Source organism: Notechis scutatus, chromosome 2 (assembly GCF_049901735.1).
Source record: "Notechis scutatus isolate UNSWTSFEM ecotype Mainland chromosome 2, rNotScu1.2, whole genome shotgun sequence".
In the NCBI taxonomy this organism is placed as follows: domain Eukaryota; kingdom Metazoa; phylum Chordata; class Lepidosauria; order Squamata; family Elapidae; genus Notechis; species Notechis scutatus.
Window position 1 is genome coordinate 134,167,211 of NC_142010.1, and position 18,620 is coordinate 134,185,830.

The window sequence follows — 18,620 nt, forward strand, 5'->3', positions numbered from 1 at the left end:
CCAATAGTTGTCTAAGGAGCCAGACTAAGAGAAGGCCTCTTCAGGAAGAGGCATACCACAAATTTATTTAGGAGAATGGACACCAGCCCCACCCCACCCCACAGCATTAACCACCTCAAATCTAGTCACACATGTCTGGCTTGCTATGCCAATATGTCAGATGTGACATGGATTAAATGAACAACCAGTGAAGCTGATACTGTAAAGGGCCCTATCCACAATCTCAGTTTTCCCAAACTTAAAAGACCCCAGATAATATTTCAAAACAGTACCCTGGTCCGCTTTAGCAGAAATTTCCGAGACAAATTCAAAACAAATGCAAGTGATTTTATCTCCAAACATGTCATAGCAGCCTGCAGGAGGAGCTTCATTTCCACTTTTCCAGAAAAAGTAAGCTACCCTGAAGAGTTGCTGGATGTGATTCTATAAGAGCAATAAGAGTGGAGATGTGAGAGCACTCTGCCGCTGTTATCTCTACCATATACTTGTTATAACATGGATACACAGCCATGATCAGTCAGGTTCATTCTTTGTTTTTTTTTCCATTCAAATCATTCAAGGCCTCACACCTTTCATCTCTGAGATGACGAGGGTGATATGATAGCAGCGTTCCAATATCTAAGGGACTGCCACAAAGAAGAGGGGCTCAACCTATTTTCCAAAGCACCTGAAGGTGGGACAAGAAGCAATGGATGGAAACTAATCAAGGAGAGAAGCAACCTAAAACTTAGAGGAAATGTCCTGACAGAATAATCAACCAGTGGAATGGGTTGGCTTTCTAATTTACTTGGGTGAGTGCGCTAACACTGGGGGTTTTTAAGAAGAAATTGGGTAACCATTTGTCCAGAATGGTATGGATTTCCTGCTTGAGTAGAAGGTTGGGTTAGAAGTCCTCCAAGGTTCCTTCTGTTATTCTGTTATCTTCTGTAGCAACTCAATAACTGAACTGGCTGAGAAGTACAAAGGAAAAGAGGCAGCTTGGGGACAATCTTCCACATTGTCATTGTTATCTCCACATTCCAAAGATCAGTCAGGCATATGTTTTTTGCAAGACTAAAATCCTGAAGCTCCTCTAGTTACCCTAGATATAGATATCTGAGGTATAGATAATAGATATCTTAGCCAATCCAATATCCAGTGGAGAAAATCCTACTGAAATTGGAAGTAAATCCTACTTTTAAAAAAACCAATATATCCTTTCTAAAAATAAAAACTGGTAGAACAAAACTAATTGCCTACACAGGTTCATTTATATACAGGGCCATGGATAAAACAACAGTATGGCTACAAATGCACAATTTAGTGGAATTTGTGGTCTGTCTTTAGGAGTGACTTCTCTAACTACCTAGGAATAGGCATTTTTAACTAGCATTGGCCTACCTGTAACAATTCAAGTAGTTGGGATTGTTTCTTAGCATTGATTTGCATGGACAAAGGAGAAATTATATTTAATGGCTAGTAAGAACATAAGCCATTTTATTCCTCTTCATCACATGACTTCTCTTCTCCAATACAGAACAACTTTGTACTGCTGGTCACAGCAAGGAATGAGCCCACAAAGATTGGAGGCTAAAATTAACTCTGGAGTTAAATACTCCAAATCCTGCTCAGGGCCATTTTAAGCAATGCCACAAATTAAGACATCTTCCATAGCTAAGCCTAGGGCAACGTGCAAGCTGTCACAGCTTGGGAGGTTAAATCCCCAAGGCTGAAAGCTTTCATCCTTTGAAGTGACCAGAAACAGTGTCAGAAAATTTCCACGTGTCCTAGCATCTAGAGATATGCCATGTGATGCTGCAATGGAAGTCAGAAGAGGCAGCACAACAGCCACTAATGGAGTGTTTCTGGAAAAGTCTTGGTTAAGTGAAGTGTCCCTAAAGGACACCTTCTAAGGCAGGCTAAGATACTTGATCTCCAAAAAAGGCTGAGTCAAGGTATTTTCATCAGATATCACTTTCAGTTAGTGAGATGAGTTTGGACATTTGATCCCACTAGTTCTCCAATCCTCGCTTTGAATTACCAAACAATGGAGCAGCCATATCATTTTCAGGTATATATTTTTATTTCAACATAAATAAGGCCATTGTGAGGGTTCTTATTTAATACATAAGATGCCAAGTAAGCTAGAAAATAATGTCTTGTTTTTATGTTGTATTTTCTATCCAGGATAGGGTATGTTTCTGTGATGCTTTGCTAATACCACATTTTATAAATTGTCTATTTGCCGGGGAGGGGTGGTACTTTGTCTTATTGTTTTTATGATGATGTGAGCTTTCTTAAGTTATTAGTGGAGGCAAATTATAAATAATTGTTAACAGATAAATATATTCCCTTCCTTGTCATCATAATTGAAATGTGATTTGTGACTACTCTTTTTGAGATGCAAGAATAGGAATGACCAGTAGATGGAAGCAGAGTCCTAAGAGTTTTCTGTATCTCTATGCTGCCATCTAGCAGTCATTTGGACTTTTGCAATTTTGATCTGATATGTCTAGCGTATTGCATTGTTCTTATAACAGAAAGAAAATGGATTTAATTATAAAAGGAAGGAGCTGCTTACCAGACTATTATGTTTCAACTGCACAATAAGATAAGGTTGTAAGTGTATGTGTGTGTGTGTGTGTGTGTGCATGTAGATATGTATATGTGTGTAGTTTATAGTGTTTGCCTAGTTCATATGATTTTAAAGGTTTTTCTGCTATTTTTGGATTGAAACCGGATGTGTTGTAACTCCCATTTTGCAGGTCATTAAAAGTTGTTGAATATGTCTGGTTTATTCTGCAACTATTTTATGATGAGTTAGAAAGGTCCATACCAGGATAATCAAGACTTTCTTATTAAATAGGACTTCAAAACAAGAAGTTGCAACCAAGACATATACTGGGCATTGTCAGGGATCTAATACATTCCGCCAGAATGGATTCATTTGTGACAGAGAAATATTAAAAAGAAATGCATACCAGGCCACAGGAAACAAAGTGATATTTCAAAAATAGATTTAATGGAAGAATTGTTTTCAAGAGGAAGATCATTCATAAACCATTTAACCAGATCCATGTGGCTTTCATTCTTGAAAATAGTTTTATGATTTTTTTAAAAAATTATCTCTGGGAATCTTCTAAATAGGGCATTTGGCTTATGAACTTCAACGTTAAATATTTCTTACGGAATGATACTAACCCAGGCCTACCATGTTTCAAATATAAAAATCCATATGATTATGTGATGACAAAATCTTTTTAAAATCTCAACAGCATCTAGATTTTTATTACCATCTCAAGAAGTCATTTGGGGATGGAGTGGCTTGCTGTCCAGACATGGGTCTAACTAAATTCTTGTGGATTGATTGGAAAAACAACAACCAATGGGCAGGTCTGTTGTGTAGCTGATATGGTAAATGCGACCCTATATATGCCCACTTAGAAATAAAATGAATTCAATTACTGCCATATAATTGGTTTGCCATGTAGTAAATATAATTCTTATGAGCATCTGCCTGATAAAAATCAGTGAACACTCTTAATTCTCATTGTAAAATATTAAGAGGGAGAACAGAGGGAGAGAAGCTAATATTTCTTATATTTTAATCCTTCTAGTAAATCTGGGTGAACAGCATATTCAGTGCCATGGAATATATCAGGAATATATTTTATACTGCCAAACTGCATGTGAAACAGGATTTCATTACTGGAACTTCTGACATCTTTGCCAAAAGTAATTATTAAGTGATCCAAAGTGTTTTAGTAGTCAAGAAAGGCAATGCATACAGCTCCAACGTTTTATCTATTCAATTTTCATCTAGGCCAATACCATAATCGTGCATCTATATCTCTGGATAATTTTACCATTAAATTGAGAAGGACTTTCTTCTGAAACATTGTTACATTGGATTGGTGATAATGAGAACAGAGACACCTGGAAATCTTAGGCAGGAGAGAATTTTGCAGGATCCAAATAGCCAGTTCCTGCTAGTTCAATGAAAACTAAGGTATACAGGCTATCGATGATAACCAATCTCCAATGGCAAATATTGGTGGAAGAAATAGACTTGTCTTGTAGGAAGACAGTGTAGGGCTTCACATTCAGCCTGGGACAGTTTAGGACAAGGGAAAGCCTAGAAATATCAGGGCTGATATATTTTATGGTTAAGTTCATGTGGATATTGATTGAAAAGAAACCACACAATTTTACATCAAGATCCTAAAGCAATGCAGTTGACACAAACTGGAATAAAAAAATTATAAGTATTTACTGCATGTAGTTAGTGTTTAGAATTGGGTCAACGCTAAGCTATGTTTAAAGGAGTCTACAGACAGTGATCTTGAAGTATGAAATGGTTTTTAAAATATCAGGGTACAATACGAACATTTTCCTAAATCCTTGGTGTGTAGCTAAATATGTACGAAAGTATTGGAGGAATCTGGGGGGAGGAAAGAAAGCCCTTGTTTGCTCTGTCCTTTTCAGGCCTAAAATTCAGTGGGTTGCTTCTGTTACAAAACTACTGTGAGGTGGTTGTTCAGGGAGACATAGGTTGAAAACTCAGATTATGCATATTTAAATCTAGGCCGCTTCAGAAGAAAAAGAACATTTCCCTGTAAGACCTTTGGACTAGTTCAGAATAAGCTCTGGCCATTGTCTGATCTCTCCTGCCTTTGGACTGATTTGCACTGCTGTAGGGGGCGTGCATAAGCGCACCAACGTGCCTACCGTCCCTGTCCTATTGTTTCTTTTATTTTTCTTATATGTACCCATTTCATGTATTCATAACTATGTATATACTTATACCTATTATCTTGTAAGCAATTGACAAATCAAATAAATAAATAAAAATAAATAAATAAAAATAAATAAAACATCTCAAGGACACTCCACCTATGGTGGTGCAGGGTAAGAACAGATGATGTCATCCTCAGTCTGCCCTTAATATGGGAGGCCACCTCCCCATTCAATATTACACAAGCACTCTGATCTTACACAACTGTTCCGAGTGATTGTTACGTACTTTGGGAGATGCCCCAATTTTGCTCTGGACACCATTTTGTTTTAGGCTTTGAGGCGGTCTGACATAGAAGGTTCTTTTCCTGCAAGTTCAGTGGCAGAGTGGTGAAATGTCTTTCTTCTTGAAAGAAAGAAAGAAAGAAAGAAAGAAAGAAAGAAAGAAAGAAGTTAGGGTTGTTTTGAACTATAAAATCATGGTGTCCCCCCCCTCTCTCTGTTTTCACTAGCCCTCAGAAGAGATAACAGTGGGTGCCTAGTACTTTCCCAAGTTGGATGAGAGGGAGGAAAGGAAAGAGAAGAGAAGGGAAGGGAGGGGAAGAGAAGGGAAAGAAAAGGAAATCCAACAATTAGAACTGAGTTAATTGTTGTCCAGGCAGACTATCACTGTAGCTAAAATTAAAAAAAAACACAATTTCAAGTCTTAACAAGAATTTACAGCTGTTTATGTGCAGGGAGATAAAAAATGTTTTGCGGAAAAGCTCATAGGGTCTTTTGTGGAATTTTGGCTGACTGCAGGCCATAAGCAGAGACCCCTTTCTCTTCACCATCTTTTTTTCCCCTCTCACAGCATTATCAGTTGAAAGGTTTTCTTTCTTTTTCAAACTCCTATTAACCAATTGCAAACTCTGGTCTTAAGGGGGGAAAGTATTTTCCTTTGTACTCCCTGCTGAATCCCCTAAGCTACTCCTGTTAACTTTCCTGTTCACTTGCTCATTTTTAATCAGGAGTTGAATGCACACTCATTGCTGTTCCATACACATTGCAACTACATCTTGAAACATTGCTCTATACAGGTAGTTTTGGTTTAGTGACTGTCTCACGCAGCAACTCTTTGCAAATCTTCTTCTTCTTGTTGTGCCATATCCGTCAACGGACATTGGTGATCATGTTAGCAATCCTATTTTGATCAACAGCTGCATGGAAAAGTGCTGTTGAGTTTTGTCCCAACCAGTCCCTTAGATTTTGAAGCCACGATGTTCTTCTTCTGCCTGGACCTCGCTTGCTTTCAATCTTTCCCTGCAGGATTAAGTAAAGTACGCCACATTTTTCCAGGTTTTGCATCATCACATGTCGGAAATATTCTAACTTCGCTTTTTAATGGTTTTGATTATTTCCCTTGGCTTTCCCAGGTGGCTTATCCCCTCCTCATTTCTAATTTTGTCAACCCAGCTTATACGGAACAGCCACCTGTAAATCCACATTTCAAATGTTTCTAGTCTCTTCAAGTGGCTTTCTGTCAGAGACCAACTCTCCACTCCGTAGAGCAGGATAGAAAAGATCTTCACCATTAGGTGATGAAAAAGTAACTTTGCAACCAGTCCTCACATTTCTGATCTAAAGGAAAAGAAAGCTGAAGTAAGATCATAAACCGGGTCATGGTTTCCTCTAGTGATGACTTTGCTTAACAGCCAAATTGCCGGTCCCAACTGTGGTTGCTAAATATAGCCTTTGACTTACAATCACAATTGGTATCAGAACTTACATGGCTAAGTGAGGCAGTGATTGAGTCATGCCTGATTTTACCTCTTTTTTTGTTATGGCTGTTAAGTTGATCATCCTGGTCGTTAAGTGAATCACATGATTGTTAAGCGAATCTGGCTGCCCCTCTCCACACCATTGACTTTGCTTGTTGGCAGTCACCTGGAAAGGTCACAAATGGAGATCACATGAGCCCAGGACACTTCAATTATCATAAATACATGCTGGCTGCCAAGTGCCTGAATATTGATCGCATGACCTATGGGGATGCTGTGACGGTTGTAAATGTGAGAAGAGGTTGTAAGTCACTTTTTTCAGTGCTGGTTGTAACTTCAAACGGTTGCTAAATGAATGGTTGCAAGTCAAGGACTAACTGTACCTGCATGTTCATCTTAGCAACTGCCAGATAGAGAACTGCAATGGTTTCCAGTTTCTGTTCAGAGCAGAATATCTGTTTATTTTAGAATAGAATAGAATTCCCTATTGGCCAAGTGTGATTGGACACACAAGGAATTTGTCTTGGTGCAAATTACTTTACTTTTGGAATATAATTTAGAGAATATTGGGCAAATGATCAATACAATATGCCCATCCCTTCAGAACAATAAATATTAGTATAATTCTCTCAAACCCATGAACATAGGTCTTCTCTTTTGCATTGTAGATCCCCCGCATGTAATTGAGAAAGAAGACAAGAAGAGAAATAGTTCTTTCCAGGGAGAAGAATATGGACCACCAAAACCACATCAAAAGCTACTTTCTGTGAGCAGGCTGGATGAATAATGATAACAATGGAAGAGACCCAAACACATCACCCACCCTAAGCAAATCCAGTCAAGAACTAGACTTTGAGGATGAAGAGGATGAAAGGCAGGATAAATATTCAGATACTTTCAGCCTCTTGTCCGAGGACTCTGTCTTCCCAGACTATGAAGATGCTCCATCTGACAGTGAGGACCACCAAGCAGTCACATTGTACTGGTGCTGTGCCAAGAACAATGCACAGCTGTTGCAGGATAAACTTAACAGCGGGGTGACTAGGGAAGAAGCTATGGAGTTGGATATCAACGGAAAGGTAATTAGACCTCCTTCCTGACCTGACACAGCAGGTGTGAACTGGTGATGAAATGGTCCTATGATGGTATAGTTTAACTGGAGTATAGCTAGAACAAAGTTGTCTTCTATCCCTAGCTTTACTGATCTCAACAGGTAGTCATAGTCAATTACATAAAGACCACCTGCAAGCTACTATTGCTCCAGAATCATTGGTCTATTTGTGGATAGAACTCATTGCCATGAACATATTATACTATTGCTCCAATCCCTGTACAGGATTCTGATTAGCTTCCAAATGCAAGTCAAAGTATTAGTGATTATATATAAAGTCAATATGGCTTGGCATGGTCTTAATTGTTCTGGTCTTAATTGTTTATCCCAGAAGAAACTGCTGGTAGTCCCCCATCTCCACAAGGTATTTACAAGAAGGATGGTGTGTTCTGTTTTTCTATGGGATCTTTTCTTAGACTTTGGGACAACTTCCCCCTTGAATTGGGACTAGCTCCTAAAAGAATAACAACAGAATAACAAGAGTTGGAAGGGTCCTTGCAGATCTTCTAGTCGTGTCAAACTCACCACGTCACATTGCTGTCATGTGTCGTATCACAACATTTTTCCCCTTCGCGGAGCTGGAATGGGCATGGCCTACACGTGACATATCCAGCCTGAGAGCCGCCAGTTTGACGCCCTTGTTCTAGTCCAACCCTCTGCTCAAACAGGAAACCCTATACAATTTTAGACAAATGGTTGTCGAATCTCTTCTTAAAAACCTCAAGCATTGGAGCACCTACAACTTCTCGAGGCAGGACCTTCCACTGATAAATTGTTCTGTCAGGAAATTTCTCCTCAGTTCTCGGTTGCTTCTCTCTTTATAATTTGGCCTTCTGGAAACTACTGAAAACAGAGCTGTCCCCAGAGCACCTACAACGATCCATGATACAGGGTGGATGACTGTGGTATGGTGTTTAGATTTTTATGATTTTATACTTGTGTAATTTATATTTTTACCATCGGATGTTTTTATTTATAAAGTTTTATTACACTATACCACTGAAACTCTAGGGATTGTAGCTGGTGATTTTTCAAAATAAATAGATGAATCCAGTCATTCCATAGATTCAACTTACCTTAATATGATTGCTTCATGAAGCAATTATCAACAAACATTGATAATACGATGTTTGTAGCTGGCTACATGATAGGGGGAATCATGATTGAATGACACAAAGACACACTCTTTTATCCAGCTGATTGAATAGTAAAGTCATCTGGGGCAGATGATTGGACTATGTTGCCATTACTATCAAGTTTTAGTCCTAGAGTGGAATTTATTCATAACCATTTCCAGTTCAGCCAAGAACCAAAGTGAATACTTCTTCTTGGCTGCATTTGTGCTGCTAGATAGACTTAGGTTCTTTTCATAATTTTGGGTTATGTGGCTGCGATTTCCAGCTTTTATACACAGAAGAGAAAGAGATGCTACATTTGATTAGGACATCTTAGGAGATTAGGATGCTTGCTCAGGGCCACCAGTCCCACCCATCATTCTCCCTTGAACATGTTATGTTGCTCTACCCCAGTTTCTTCACCATGTTCCACCCTGATACTCCTTTTGCAATGTTTCCTGGAGTGGGGGAATAACACCTCCATATGCACACATTTTAGAAATATCAAGAGGGGAGTGCAGGATGAAGCTTGAGTTCCTACCAAGGGAAAATGGCCCATCCCACTGCTGTAGGCCCCTTCATTCTCCCCTACAAAATAATCACTCACTTATACTCATATAAGAAAAGGTGTTCTTGTCTATTATATAAATATTATGAAGGCTCCATTCGATTAACCAATACAGTTATAATCCAATAGTAATAGCAGAATCATATATTATTTATTAATTAATAGGTAATTGATAAGGGATAAGGAATACTTGCCAATGATTACTTACTACTGTTTACTATGAGCTACGGTGTTTCTCATAAAATAATGCCGGGTCTTTTTTTTTTGAGCCCTGAAAAAATGGCTACGTCGTCTTTTCGAGGATGTCTTAATTTTCCTCCCACACACAGCCTGGTGGTAGTGTGTGTGCGTGTGTCTTTACACCCTTATCAGTGAATGGCCGTGTTCCCACGACACCCACGCAGCCAACCACTTTCCACCCTGTGCATCATGCCAGCTCAGCCTGTGCGGGTAGTTCTTGGTCCAGTGCATTGGCAAACCTGCAGAGCTCCATTAAGCGCCAACTTCGGCATGCCATGTGGACATGCTCGAGCTCGGATCAAGCTGCAGCACTCGGAACCGTTACTCAGGAGGCTGCTTTCTTAACCTGCCCTGCTGACTGCTGGGTCGCTTAGAGCCCCCGGCCCCGGCAATGACCGGCTTCCTACCACTGCACGAGAGGCAAAGGCAAGCGGGCTGCCTTTCTGGCACTCTCGCCGCGGCTGGCACTCCACCAGCTCCTCTTCCCCCAGTGCGAACACCAGCCGACTGGTCTCGCACACCAATTTTGTTCTACCCTCCCTAACCTCCTGGGATTTTCCCAAGTCTCTCAGCCAGACCTTTCCAAAAGAATGTAGTTGCGCCATTCAGGTGCGGTGGCCACGACCAACCTGCCCCGAATTCTTCTCTCGACAAGGTTTCTTTGGAAGTCCGGGGGTTGTTTTCCAACCCATGGACTCCAAGCTCGCAACAGGGCATGGGACCACCAAGGGCCCAGGCAGCCCCATCAAGCTTCAGGTGCTCCCAGAGATGCACATGCTACAGACTCTCTGCTTACAGAGCCGCCGCCAAAGTATACACAATGGTGCCTGCAGGCGATCGGAAGGCCAAAAACGCAGCCCAAGTGGGAGCTGCCCGCTGTCACCCCGGGGCCCAGCAAAGCTGGAATCTGCTGCCTGCCGCACGAACCCCAATGAGCAGCCTTGCACGTGCTTGGGGAAAAGGAGCTGCCAGAGCAAAGCGTTGGTCAAAGGTTGACGTGCCAGCAGCAGGCTGGGCGGCTCATTCTTCTGTGGTCCTGCCGGAGGCATCTCTGCCGAGCCCTGCTCTGGCTGCCTGAGGGGACATGGATGGAGTCCGTTTTAAAGTCAGCTCCCGCGCCCGTGCCAGAGCTGTGGCAGAGGAGGGCAGAGCCGGTGCCCTTTGCGCAGATGGGAAAGCGGAAGCATCCACCTCTTGGTGGGGCCCCGTCTTTCCTGCACAAGAGCCCCCGGCAGCAAAGGTACTTGGTGGGAGTAGGGACCTCTCTGAGCTCCGCCATGATCGGCCGTTAGGAGTGGCTGGTGGTGAGGTATTGCTGCCTGCGGGGCACTCCTAACGGCAAGTTCCCCCCCAGCGCCCTTCCCCCCCAGTTTAAAACTAGGCCTAAATTTGGGGGGAGGGGCTTAATTTAACCTTATGCCTAGAAAACATGCTCGGTCTTCCTATTGGGGGAGGTCGTATTGTTGGAGAAACACGGTATCAATCTTAATATCAAATGTAATAGAAAGAAATATGTTTATTGTTCTATTTATATTCTTTTTATTCTTACATATTTGTATGTTTGTTTGTGTTTTAATCTTTTGTAAATAGTCTATTTTAAAACTCAAAAAAAAAAAAAGGTGTTTTGCATTCTGATTATTCGGTCTGAGAAGCCATAACACCCAATTCTCCAGGGTTTAAGAGGCTCCCCTTAAGCTGCTTATGGTTTTTGCAAGCCAGTCAATTGTCTTATGTGCTCTGGGAGGATCTAAGGGGGGAAATATAGTAGACCAACTGCAATATTAAAAATGTGCCTTATACATGAGAAAATGTATGTCTAATCCCCGCTAATATCATCATCATGCATTGATTGCCACTTTTGACTCATGGTTAAACAGAGAATCCTATCTCCAGTGTCAATCCTATGATAGATCGGGATGAATAGAATCACCAGGAATAGTGATGGAAAAGCATTTTTGCTACATGGCTTCCAGTCCCTGCATGGTATTCAGTTGGCCACTGAACAAGCCCAGAAATAGCAACAGCAATAGCACTTAGACTTATATACCACTTCACAGTGCTTTACAGCCCTCTCTAAGCATTTTACAGCAAGAGTATAATTTCCCCCACCAATCTGGGTCCTCATTTCACCGACCTAGGAAAGCTGGAAAGCTGAGTCAGCCTTGAGCCTGGTGAGATTTGAACTGCCAGATTGCAGATATTGGGATCATAGACCTCAAAACCTGAAAGGATGGATGGGGAAAGATCTTGTGTGCTCTGGAAGTTGGAATCTTAACATTTTCCCTCTTGCTCTCCAGAATGGCCTCTTGGTAGCATGTTTCCGGGGTTTCAAAGATATTGTCGTTCTTCTCAGTAAATGCTCCTACATAGATGTCAACCACCAGGATAACGATGGAAACACAGCACTTATGATGGCAGCCCAAGCAGGTAGGAAAAGTTACCATTTTCATACACCACATTACACCAGGCAAGACACAGGGGACTTCAAGGAACATAAAAGATTCAAACATCGGTGGGATGTTTGACCAGAACTTTAAAAACAGCAAGCTGAAGAACACAGTTCCAAATTATGCACACAAAACAAGGAGGGGGGGGGACTTTTCCCTTCCTATCATTCCCTTGTTTAAAATCATTATCTGTCCAGAACAATATTTAATGAAAAAAACACCACTGTTGGATCTTTATATACTGCATCTCTCATAGGATGTATTTACCAGGAAGGAGGGGGGATGGATTTTGAATGTGCACTTGGGAATAAGTGAGTTGAGTTCAGAGGTGGTATTCAGCAGGTTCTGACCAGTTCTGGAGAACCAGTAGCGGAAATGTTGAGTAGTTCGGAGAACCGGCAAGCACCACCTCTGACTGGTGGTCATCTATTCTCTGCCTCCTGAGTCCCAGCTGATCTTTTGCTGCCCTGCACAGGAGAATGGAGCTGGAAAGCAGGTTAGTGGGGTGGGGAGGGAATGGGGATTTAGCAGTAACCTTCCCCTGCCACAGCCACCAAGCCATGGCCATCAAGCCATATCATGCCTACCAAGCCACGCCCACAGAACCAGTAGTAAAAAAAAAAATGAATCCCACCACTGATTGAGTTGGGTATCCAGTTTGGGTGCTGACTGGTTCTGGCTAGGGCAAAAAAAAAGGAGAAGAAATTTATTTTTCCCTTCGGTTTCAACATAGGCAATGTGTGATATTTAAAAGTGGTATGGGGTCTTAGGATTTAACATGAAGGGCAGTGAATCTATTTGTTACAACTACAAAGGATCTCAAATTTAGGGCTGGTTGTCAGTCAGTTCATTTATACACACATTGATGATTTGTGCCTATGGAAAGAAGTTAATTATAAACTTTCTGCGAAGCAAAAGTGATGGTTTAGTTTACTTTATTGTCATTGCACCTCATACAACGAAATCAAACACCATCTTCAGTGTAAATCATGACCATGACCATGAAAATAAACACAAACACACATCCTTTACCCTTCACACATTGAACCAGAAACCCCAGATACCACACCAACACTGCACTATACAGCAGAATTCAAAAGAGCTACTGCTCTGGGATAGAAGGTGTTTTTCAGCCTGTTTGTGCTTGTTTTTATTATTCTGTACCGGCTGCCAGATGGTAATAGTTCAAAAAAAGGGTTCCCAAGATGAGATGGATCTTTGAGAATGTTTTGAACTTTCTTAAGGCAGCGGGACCTATAAAGCTCTTCCAAAGTGGGGAGAGGGCAACCAATGATCTTCTGGGCAATGACGTTAACCCTCTGAAGTGCTTTCCTATCTGCCACTGTGCAATTGGCAAACCATACACAGGTGCAGTAAGTTAGAATATTCTCTATGGTGCAGCGATAGAAGGTCACCAGCAGTTTCTCATTCAGTTGTTGTTTTCTGAAAATGGGGATGTGCACAAAATGAAAAATCAAACAAAATTAAGAATATGCCCATACAATAGAATTATGCATTTTTTTGTGTGACCGATGCTGACTTTAGATCAAGGGTCTTCAAACTTGGCATGTTTAAGACTTGTGGACTTCAACTCCCAGAATTCCTGAGCTAACATGACTGGAGGAGGAATTCAGGGAGTTGAAGTCCACAAGTCTTAAAGCTGTCAAGTTTGAAGACCCCTGCTTTAGATTGTAATGAGTATTTTTCTTTGGATTGCTCAGTACATTCCTAACACTGTTCCCTTTGTCTCTCTGTTGCCACAAAGGACACATTACTATTTTGAACTACCTTCTGAATTATTATCCAGGAATAGACATTGAGATGCAGGATGACCGAGGCCTGACTGCACTCATGAAGGCTGCAATAAAAGGGAAGAACGATTGCATTGCAGCCTTGCTCATGGCAGGTATATGATTAACTGCTGCTGACATTCCAGATGTTGATTTTAATGTTCTTGGAATTAACATAATCTGGTATTATGCAGAGAATCCATCAGTAGTGAGAAACATTAGAAGCATGTCTTTATTTCAAGGAGAAAAGGTGTACTCCACAAACTGGAATGTGAGAGGTGTACTTTTCAAGGATGATTTAGAAAACAAAAAAATGCTTCCAGAGAGTCTTCTATACCCCTAAAGAGAAACCTAGAAGAACCAAATTGCAGTTGTTCCACGTTGCTAGAAATAAAACTAAGAAGAAAAAAAGAGAAGCCTTGCTGCTTTTAAGCCACACCACAGAAAAGAGAGTCTGCAGGGGCTTTCAGGATAATGGCCCCATGCATAATAAGATGAGCAGTGCCGGACAGCAAAAGCAATTCTCCTTGTTCCTCACCTGCATGCATGGGATGAAAAACAGCTCAAGAGTTGACACAATCGAGAAATTCGGGGGGAGGGGGGGAGCCATAATTTAGAGCCTTTTATCATTAGTAACTCTTGGAGCAATTTAATCCTCATAAAAAAAAATTGGCCAGCGTAGTGTTGATTTGTCCCTTTCCACGGTCCCTTCCATTCGCACACAGATATTCTAAGCTAGACCAAGGTTTCTCAACCTCAGCAACTCTAAGATGTGAGGACTTCAACTCCCAAAATTCCCTAGCCAGCAATGCTCACTGGGGAATTCTGGGAGATGGTCCACATATTTTATGGTTGCTAAGATTGAGAAACACCACCACCCCCTTCTTTTCTTTTTTTTAAAAAAAAAAGATATTCCAGGTTTGGCCATCCTCGTTCTCATTCTCACTTTACTCTTTTTGCAGGATGAATCAGTGTTTTTCTAGCTTGTGCTATTCATCTGCAATTGGAGCAAAGCTAGGCTGCTTCCTTTCCTTTTGGGTGTTTTTTTTTTTGGCAGTGCTGGGGCTTGAAAGGAAAACTGTTAGCCCACTCTAAGCCTTTAATACATTTGTAGTCAGTTTCACACACTGATAAGCAGCTGGCCTAGAACTCCTGCCTTAGCTCTGAGGTCAAGGAAGCCATTATTCTACACATTATACCATGATTAGAACTATTAGGAAAAGAACCAGGTTGCTATCTGTCGTGTCCGTCGGGAAAGGAGACTCGGGAGCCAGTGACTTAGTTCAACTCTTTATTAAGTTCCGAGATCGGCTCGAGGTACAGAAGAAAAGCGGCGGCTTTTATTCTCTGGCGCGGCGGCGCGCCAATGGCACCGCTTTGAATCTCCCGCGATTAGTTTCCACCAATCGCGGGGATTCAAGCGCGGGCCAATCAGTGCGGCTCGCTCAGCCAATCAGGTTGCTGTGCGTTCTGACCAATCACAACGCGGCGCTTGCAAGTATGTTAATGGATCGTACAGAACACTATCCTTCTGTGACAGTTTTTTCTCAATCTTGCCAACTTGAAGAGGCGTGGATGTCAACTCCCAGAATTCCCCAGACAGTTGCCTAGGCTCACAACTAGCAGAGCCTTTTAAAGAAAGAAAAAAAAAAATCAGAGGAAAACAGTTGATATTGCTCCTATTCATATTTTTACATATGTAATTTATTTTACATATATTCTATATTTTGACATACAATGTATGTTGACTATATTGGGGGCATGTAGAATAATTTATGTTCTTCTACATATAGGGGATTTTTGGAAACCATGGCAGCTCAGTGTGCCTTTATTTTAATTTATTTTAATTTTTCTGTTGATCAGCTGGGTGGAAAATGGATTGGCTCATAATGTCCCTTATCCTGTTTCAAGGGCAGCAAAAGTTGGCTTGTGGAGGGAGGTGAAAGCAGAGTTGGGGGGAAAATGTTGTTTGGAAATTTAGACAGCTCTGGGAAGGGAAAGAGCCTCTGGATGATGGAGAATGTCTACTTCAGTTGTTGTTTTGCCTAAGCCAGCCAACAGTCATAGGATCAACACAAGTTCAACATCATGATCTCTTCCCCATGACTCAGTAAAGTACTTTCTACCCTCAGTGGGCCTATGAGAAACCAAGCCAATTTAGATGTTGCTGTGTTCCTTTGCTAGTTCCTCTTGCCTCTGGTTCCAGCTAGCAGCTGGAGGACACAGTCCTCATTTCCCATTAGGAGAAAGCCTGTCTTCCTTGCACCTTCTCCACTTCACCAACCACCCAATCACAGGACTGCTGAGATGGTGATGGTTTTGATAAGATACTAGACCTCTGCATTTAGCCACCTGTTAGAAATTGCAAGCAAAGGGGAAAGGGAATCTGAAAAAGCTAAATTCATTCTCATTGTCTGCATGAGTCAGAAGGGGTTTAGACATTTTCAGAATGTGTTCACTTCAGCTGTCCAGAAATGGCAGAAAAGGTAGGGAGATGGCTGAAAGGGCTGTTAAGTCCAAGGGCAGGAATGATTCAGTATAGCAGGAAAGTTCTCCAGGTCTGTCTGTCTGTCTATCGTGTTTCCCTCAAAATATGGCCTACCCTGAAAATAAGTTCCAGCCTGTTTTTGTGTCTTCCCCCAAAAGTAAGCCCTAGTGAAGGGGTTGGGTGTGGCCAGCAGGAAGCAGCGAGCGCACGCAGCTGACAGTGTCTGGCAGCAGCCGCAACCTGCGCAACACAGGTGAGTTGAGTACCTGTACAAGCAGCAGACAGAGGCAAAGGCGCAGGGAGGAGGCAGGCGATCCAGACGCACTGCACAGGCCATGGGAAAGGCAAGCGGCAGTGGGCTCAAGCGGCAGCTAACCACGTCTCTTGGCTTGCCTATAGCCTGCGCAGTGCACCGGGATTGCCTGCCACTCTGTGCTTTCTCTTCTGCACAGCTCCAGAGTGCACCAACTAAGGGACCAGCAGGCTGCAGCTGCTGCTGGATACTGTTGGTCCCCATATGCTTGCTGGCTCTTGTTAGTGTACTGGGTGCAGGGTACCCAGCTGGGCTGATCACCCTGAAATCATGTTTCCCCCAAAATAAGTTCTAGCTTCTCTTCCCTAGACTAGCTCTAGTGCTTATTTTGGGGCCGAAACGAAAATAGGACCGGGTCTTATTTTGGGGGAAACTGTCTGTCTGTCTGTCTGTCTATCTGTCTATCTATCTATCTATCTATCTATCTATCTATCTATCTATCTATCTATCTGTCATCTATTTAATTTTCTGTCTCACAGAGGGACTTTCATTGCATAGTTCCTCAAAAGCTTATGTGAATAGCAAGTCTGGCTATAGTCCTGGCAGATTATCCTGCTATGCATTCGGGTATGGAAAGAGGCCCAGCTTCTTCTCCCTTAAATATCAAAATGGGACGGCGAAAGCAACTCCAAAACAAGACCTCTGGGGCAGCAGCCGGGGTGGGTGGGAGGGATATGTAAACGTGGGCTTGGGAATGAAACACGGCTGGACTTCTCATTGTGTGTGCTTTCTCCTAGGAGCTGATGTTGCTGCTGTGGACCCCGTGAAAGGAAAAACTGCACAGGAATGGGCAGCCATGACTGGATGCTTTGAAGCTATCATGCGGATCAGAATCCTTTTGCAACGCCCCTGTGCCCAGCAATTCTCTAACAAGTACTTGCCAGAGTGGCCCCATCTGCCTGAACTGGTGGCCCAAGCGACAGCCTCAAAATCCAGAGCCAAGCGTCTGTCTGATCACATTTGCTCCATGTTTACCATACGTTTCCCACAAGACCCTGAGACAGATGGGGTGATGGACCACATGGTGCGCATGACCACGTCCTTGGCCAGCCCGTTTGTGACCACGGCTTGTCAAACTCTCTGTCCTGACAGCCCACCGGAATTAGGCAAGCAGAGACACTCAGTGCCAGAAATACTCAACCAATATGTACCTGATCCCGATGCCAAATCAGTAAACAGCAGATCATGCAGCAGTAGCCAGTTCAGGAGCCAAACCCTGATACCCTATCAATCCCCTAGTCCCATTGTGAAACTTCTGTCCCTTCCTATGCGATTCAACAGCACGATTCCAAAAATTAAGTTCACCAAGTCTTCTGCCCAGTCAACTCCCGAAGAGAACAAACCACCCAAGATTAAAAACAAGAATGCACTGCACGTGCCCAAGTGGCGATACAAGGAGCTTAAAGAAAAGAAGAACCAATAGGGCTCAAGAAGAAGCCAGATATGGCTAAAGGAAAAGACGAAGAGTCATAATGTTTGGGGAATCCAAGAAGAACAGGATACTACAAAGACAAAGTAAAATTCTGCCCCAGGGTGATTCAGAAAATGTCATCATCCTTATGGATACTTTCTCAATTTTTGGTCTTGCTAAAGAACTAATTCTAGAGAAAGTTATTTGCCAATATTGTAATAGACTCTAATCTTCAGGATAGAAAGTGCGGGTATTACAGAAGAAAGAGTGTAAATTTAATGTCTCCCATGGAATATCCCAACTCCAGTCCTCAAATGAACCTCAAGAATATGCCTAGCATCTTTTCCTTTCAAGCTTTGGTGAAAAAGCTGTGGAAGAGAAGCAGATGGGGGAGAATTAGATCTTAAAAATGGGCAAGATTGGGAAGAAACGCCCTCTCACTCTTTTTTTCAATTTATAGTTTCTTTCTTCCCAAGAAAGTTACATTTAAGATGCGTAAGCTTATAATGCATATTATTTTCCCAAGAGCATTGCCTCACTAGTGATCCCAGCCCTTAGGTGGGCAAAGGAAGAGTTGCCGGGCAGTCCAGATAATATTCTAAATTAAGTCAGGGAGAATCCCCTATCATCCATTCTACAACTCCCTAGCAGCTCCAGAATGTAT

General features: G+C 42.1%; 1 protein-coding gene across 1 annotated transcript; it reads left to right on the plus strand.

Annotated features, from left to right (window-relative positions):
• Window positions 1–1,716: 1,716 nt before the first annotated feature.
• On the plus strand, window positions 1,717–18,288 carry ANKRD33 (ankyrin repeat domain 33). Its single transcript, XM_026679966.2, has 5 exons — window positions 1,717–2,050; window positions 7,142–7,552; window positions 11,805–11,934; window positions 13,720–13,860; window positions 17,283–18,288. Exons 2-5 carry the CDS (start codon window positions 7,253–7,255, stop codon window positions 17,966–17,968), a joined length of 1,257 nt encoding a protein of 418 aa, XP_026535751.2. The 5' UTR covers window positions 1,717–2,050; window positions 7,142–7,252; the 3' UTR covers window positions 17,969–18,288.
• The last annotated feature ends 332 nt before the right edge of the window (window positions 18,289–18,620 follow it).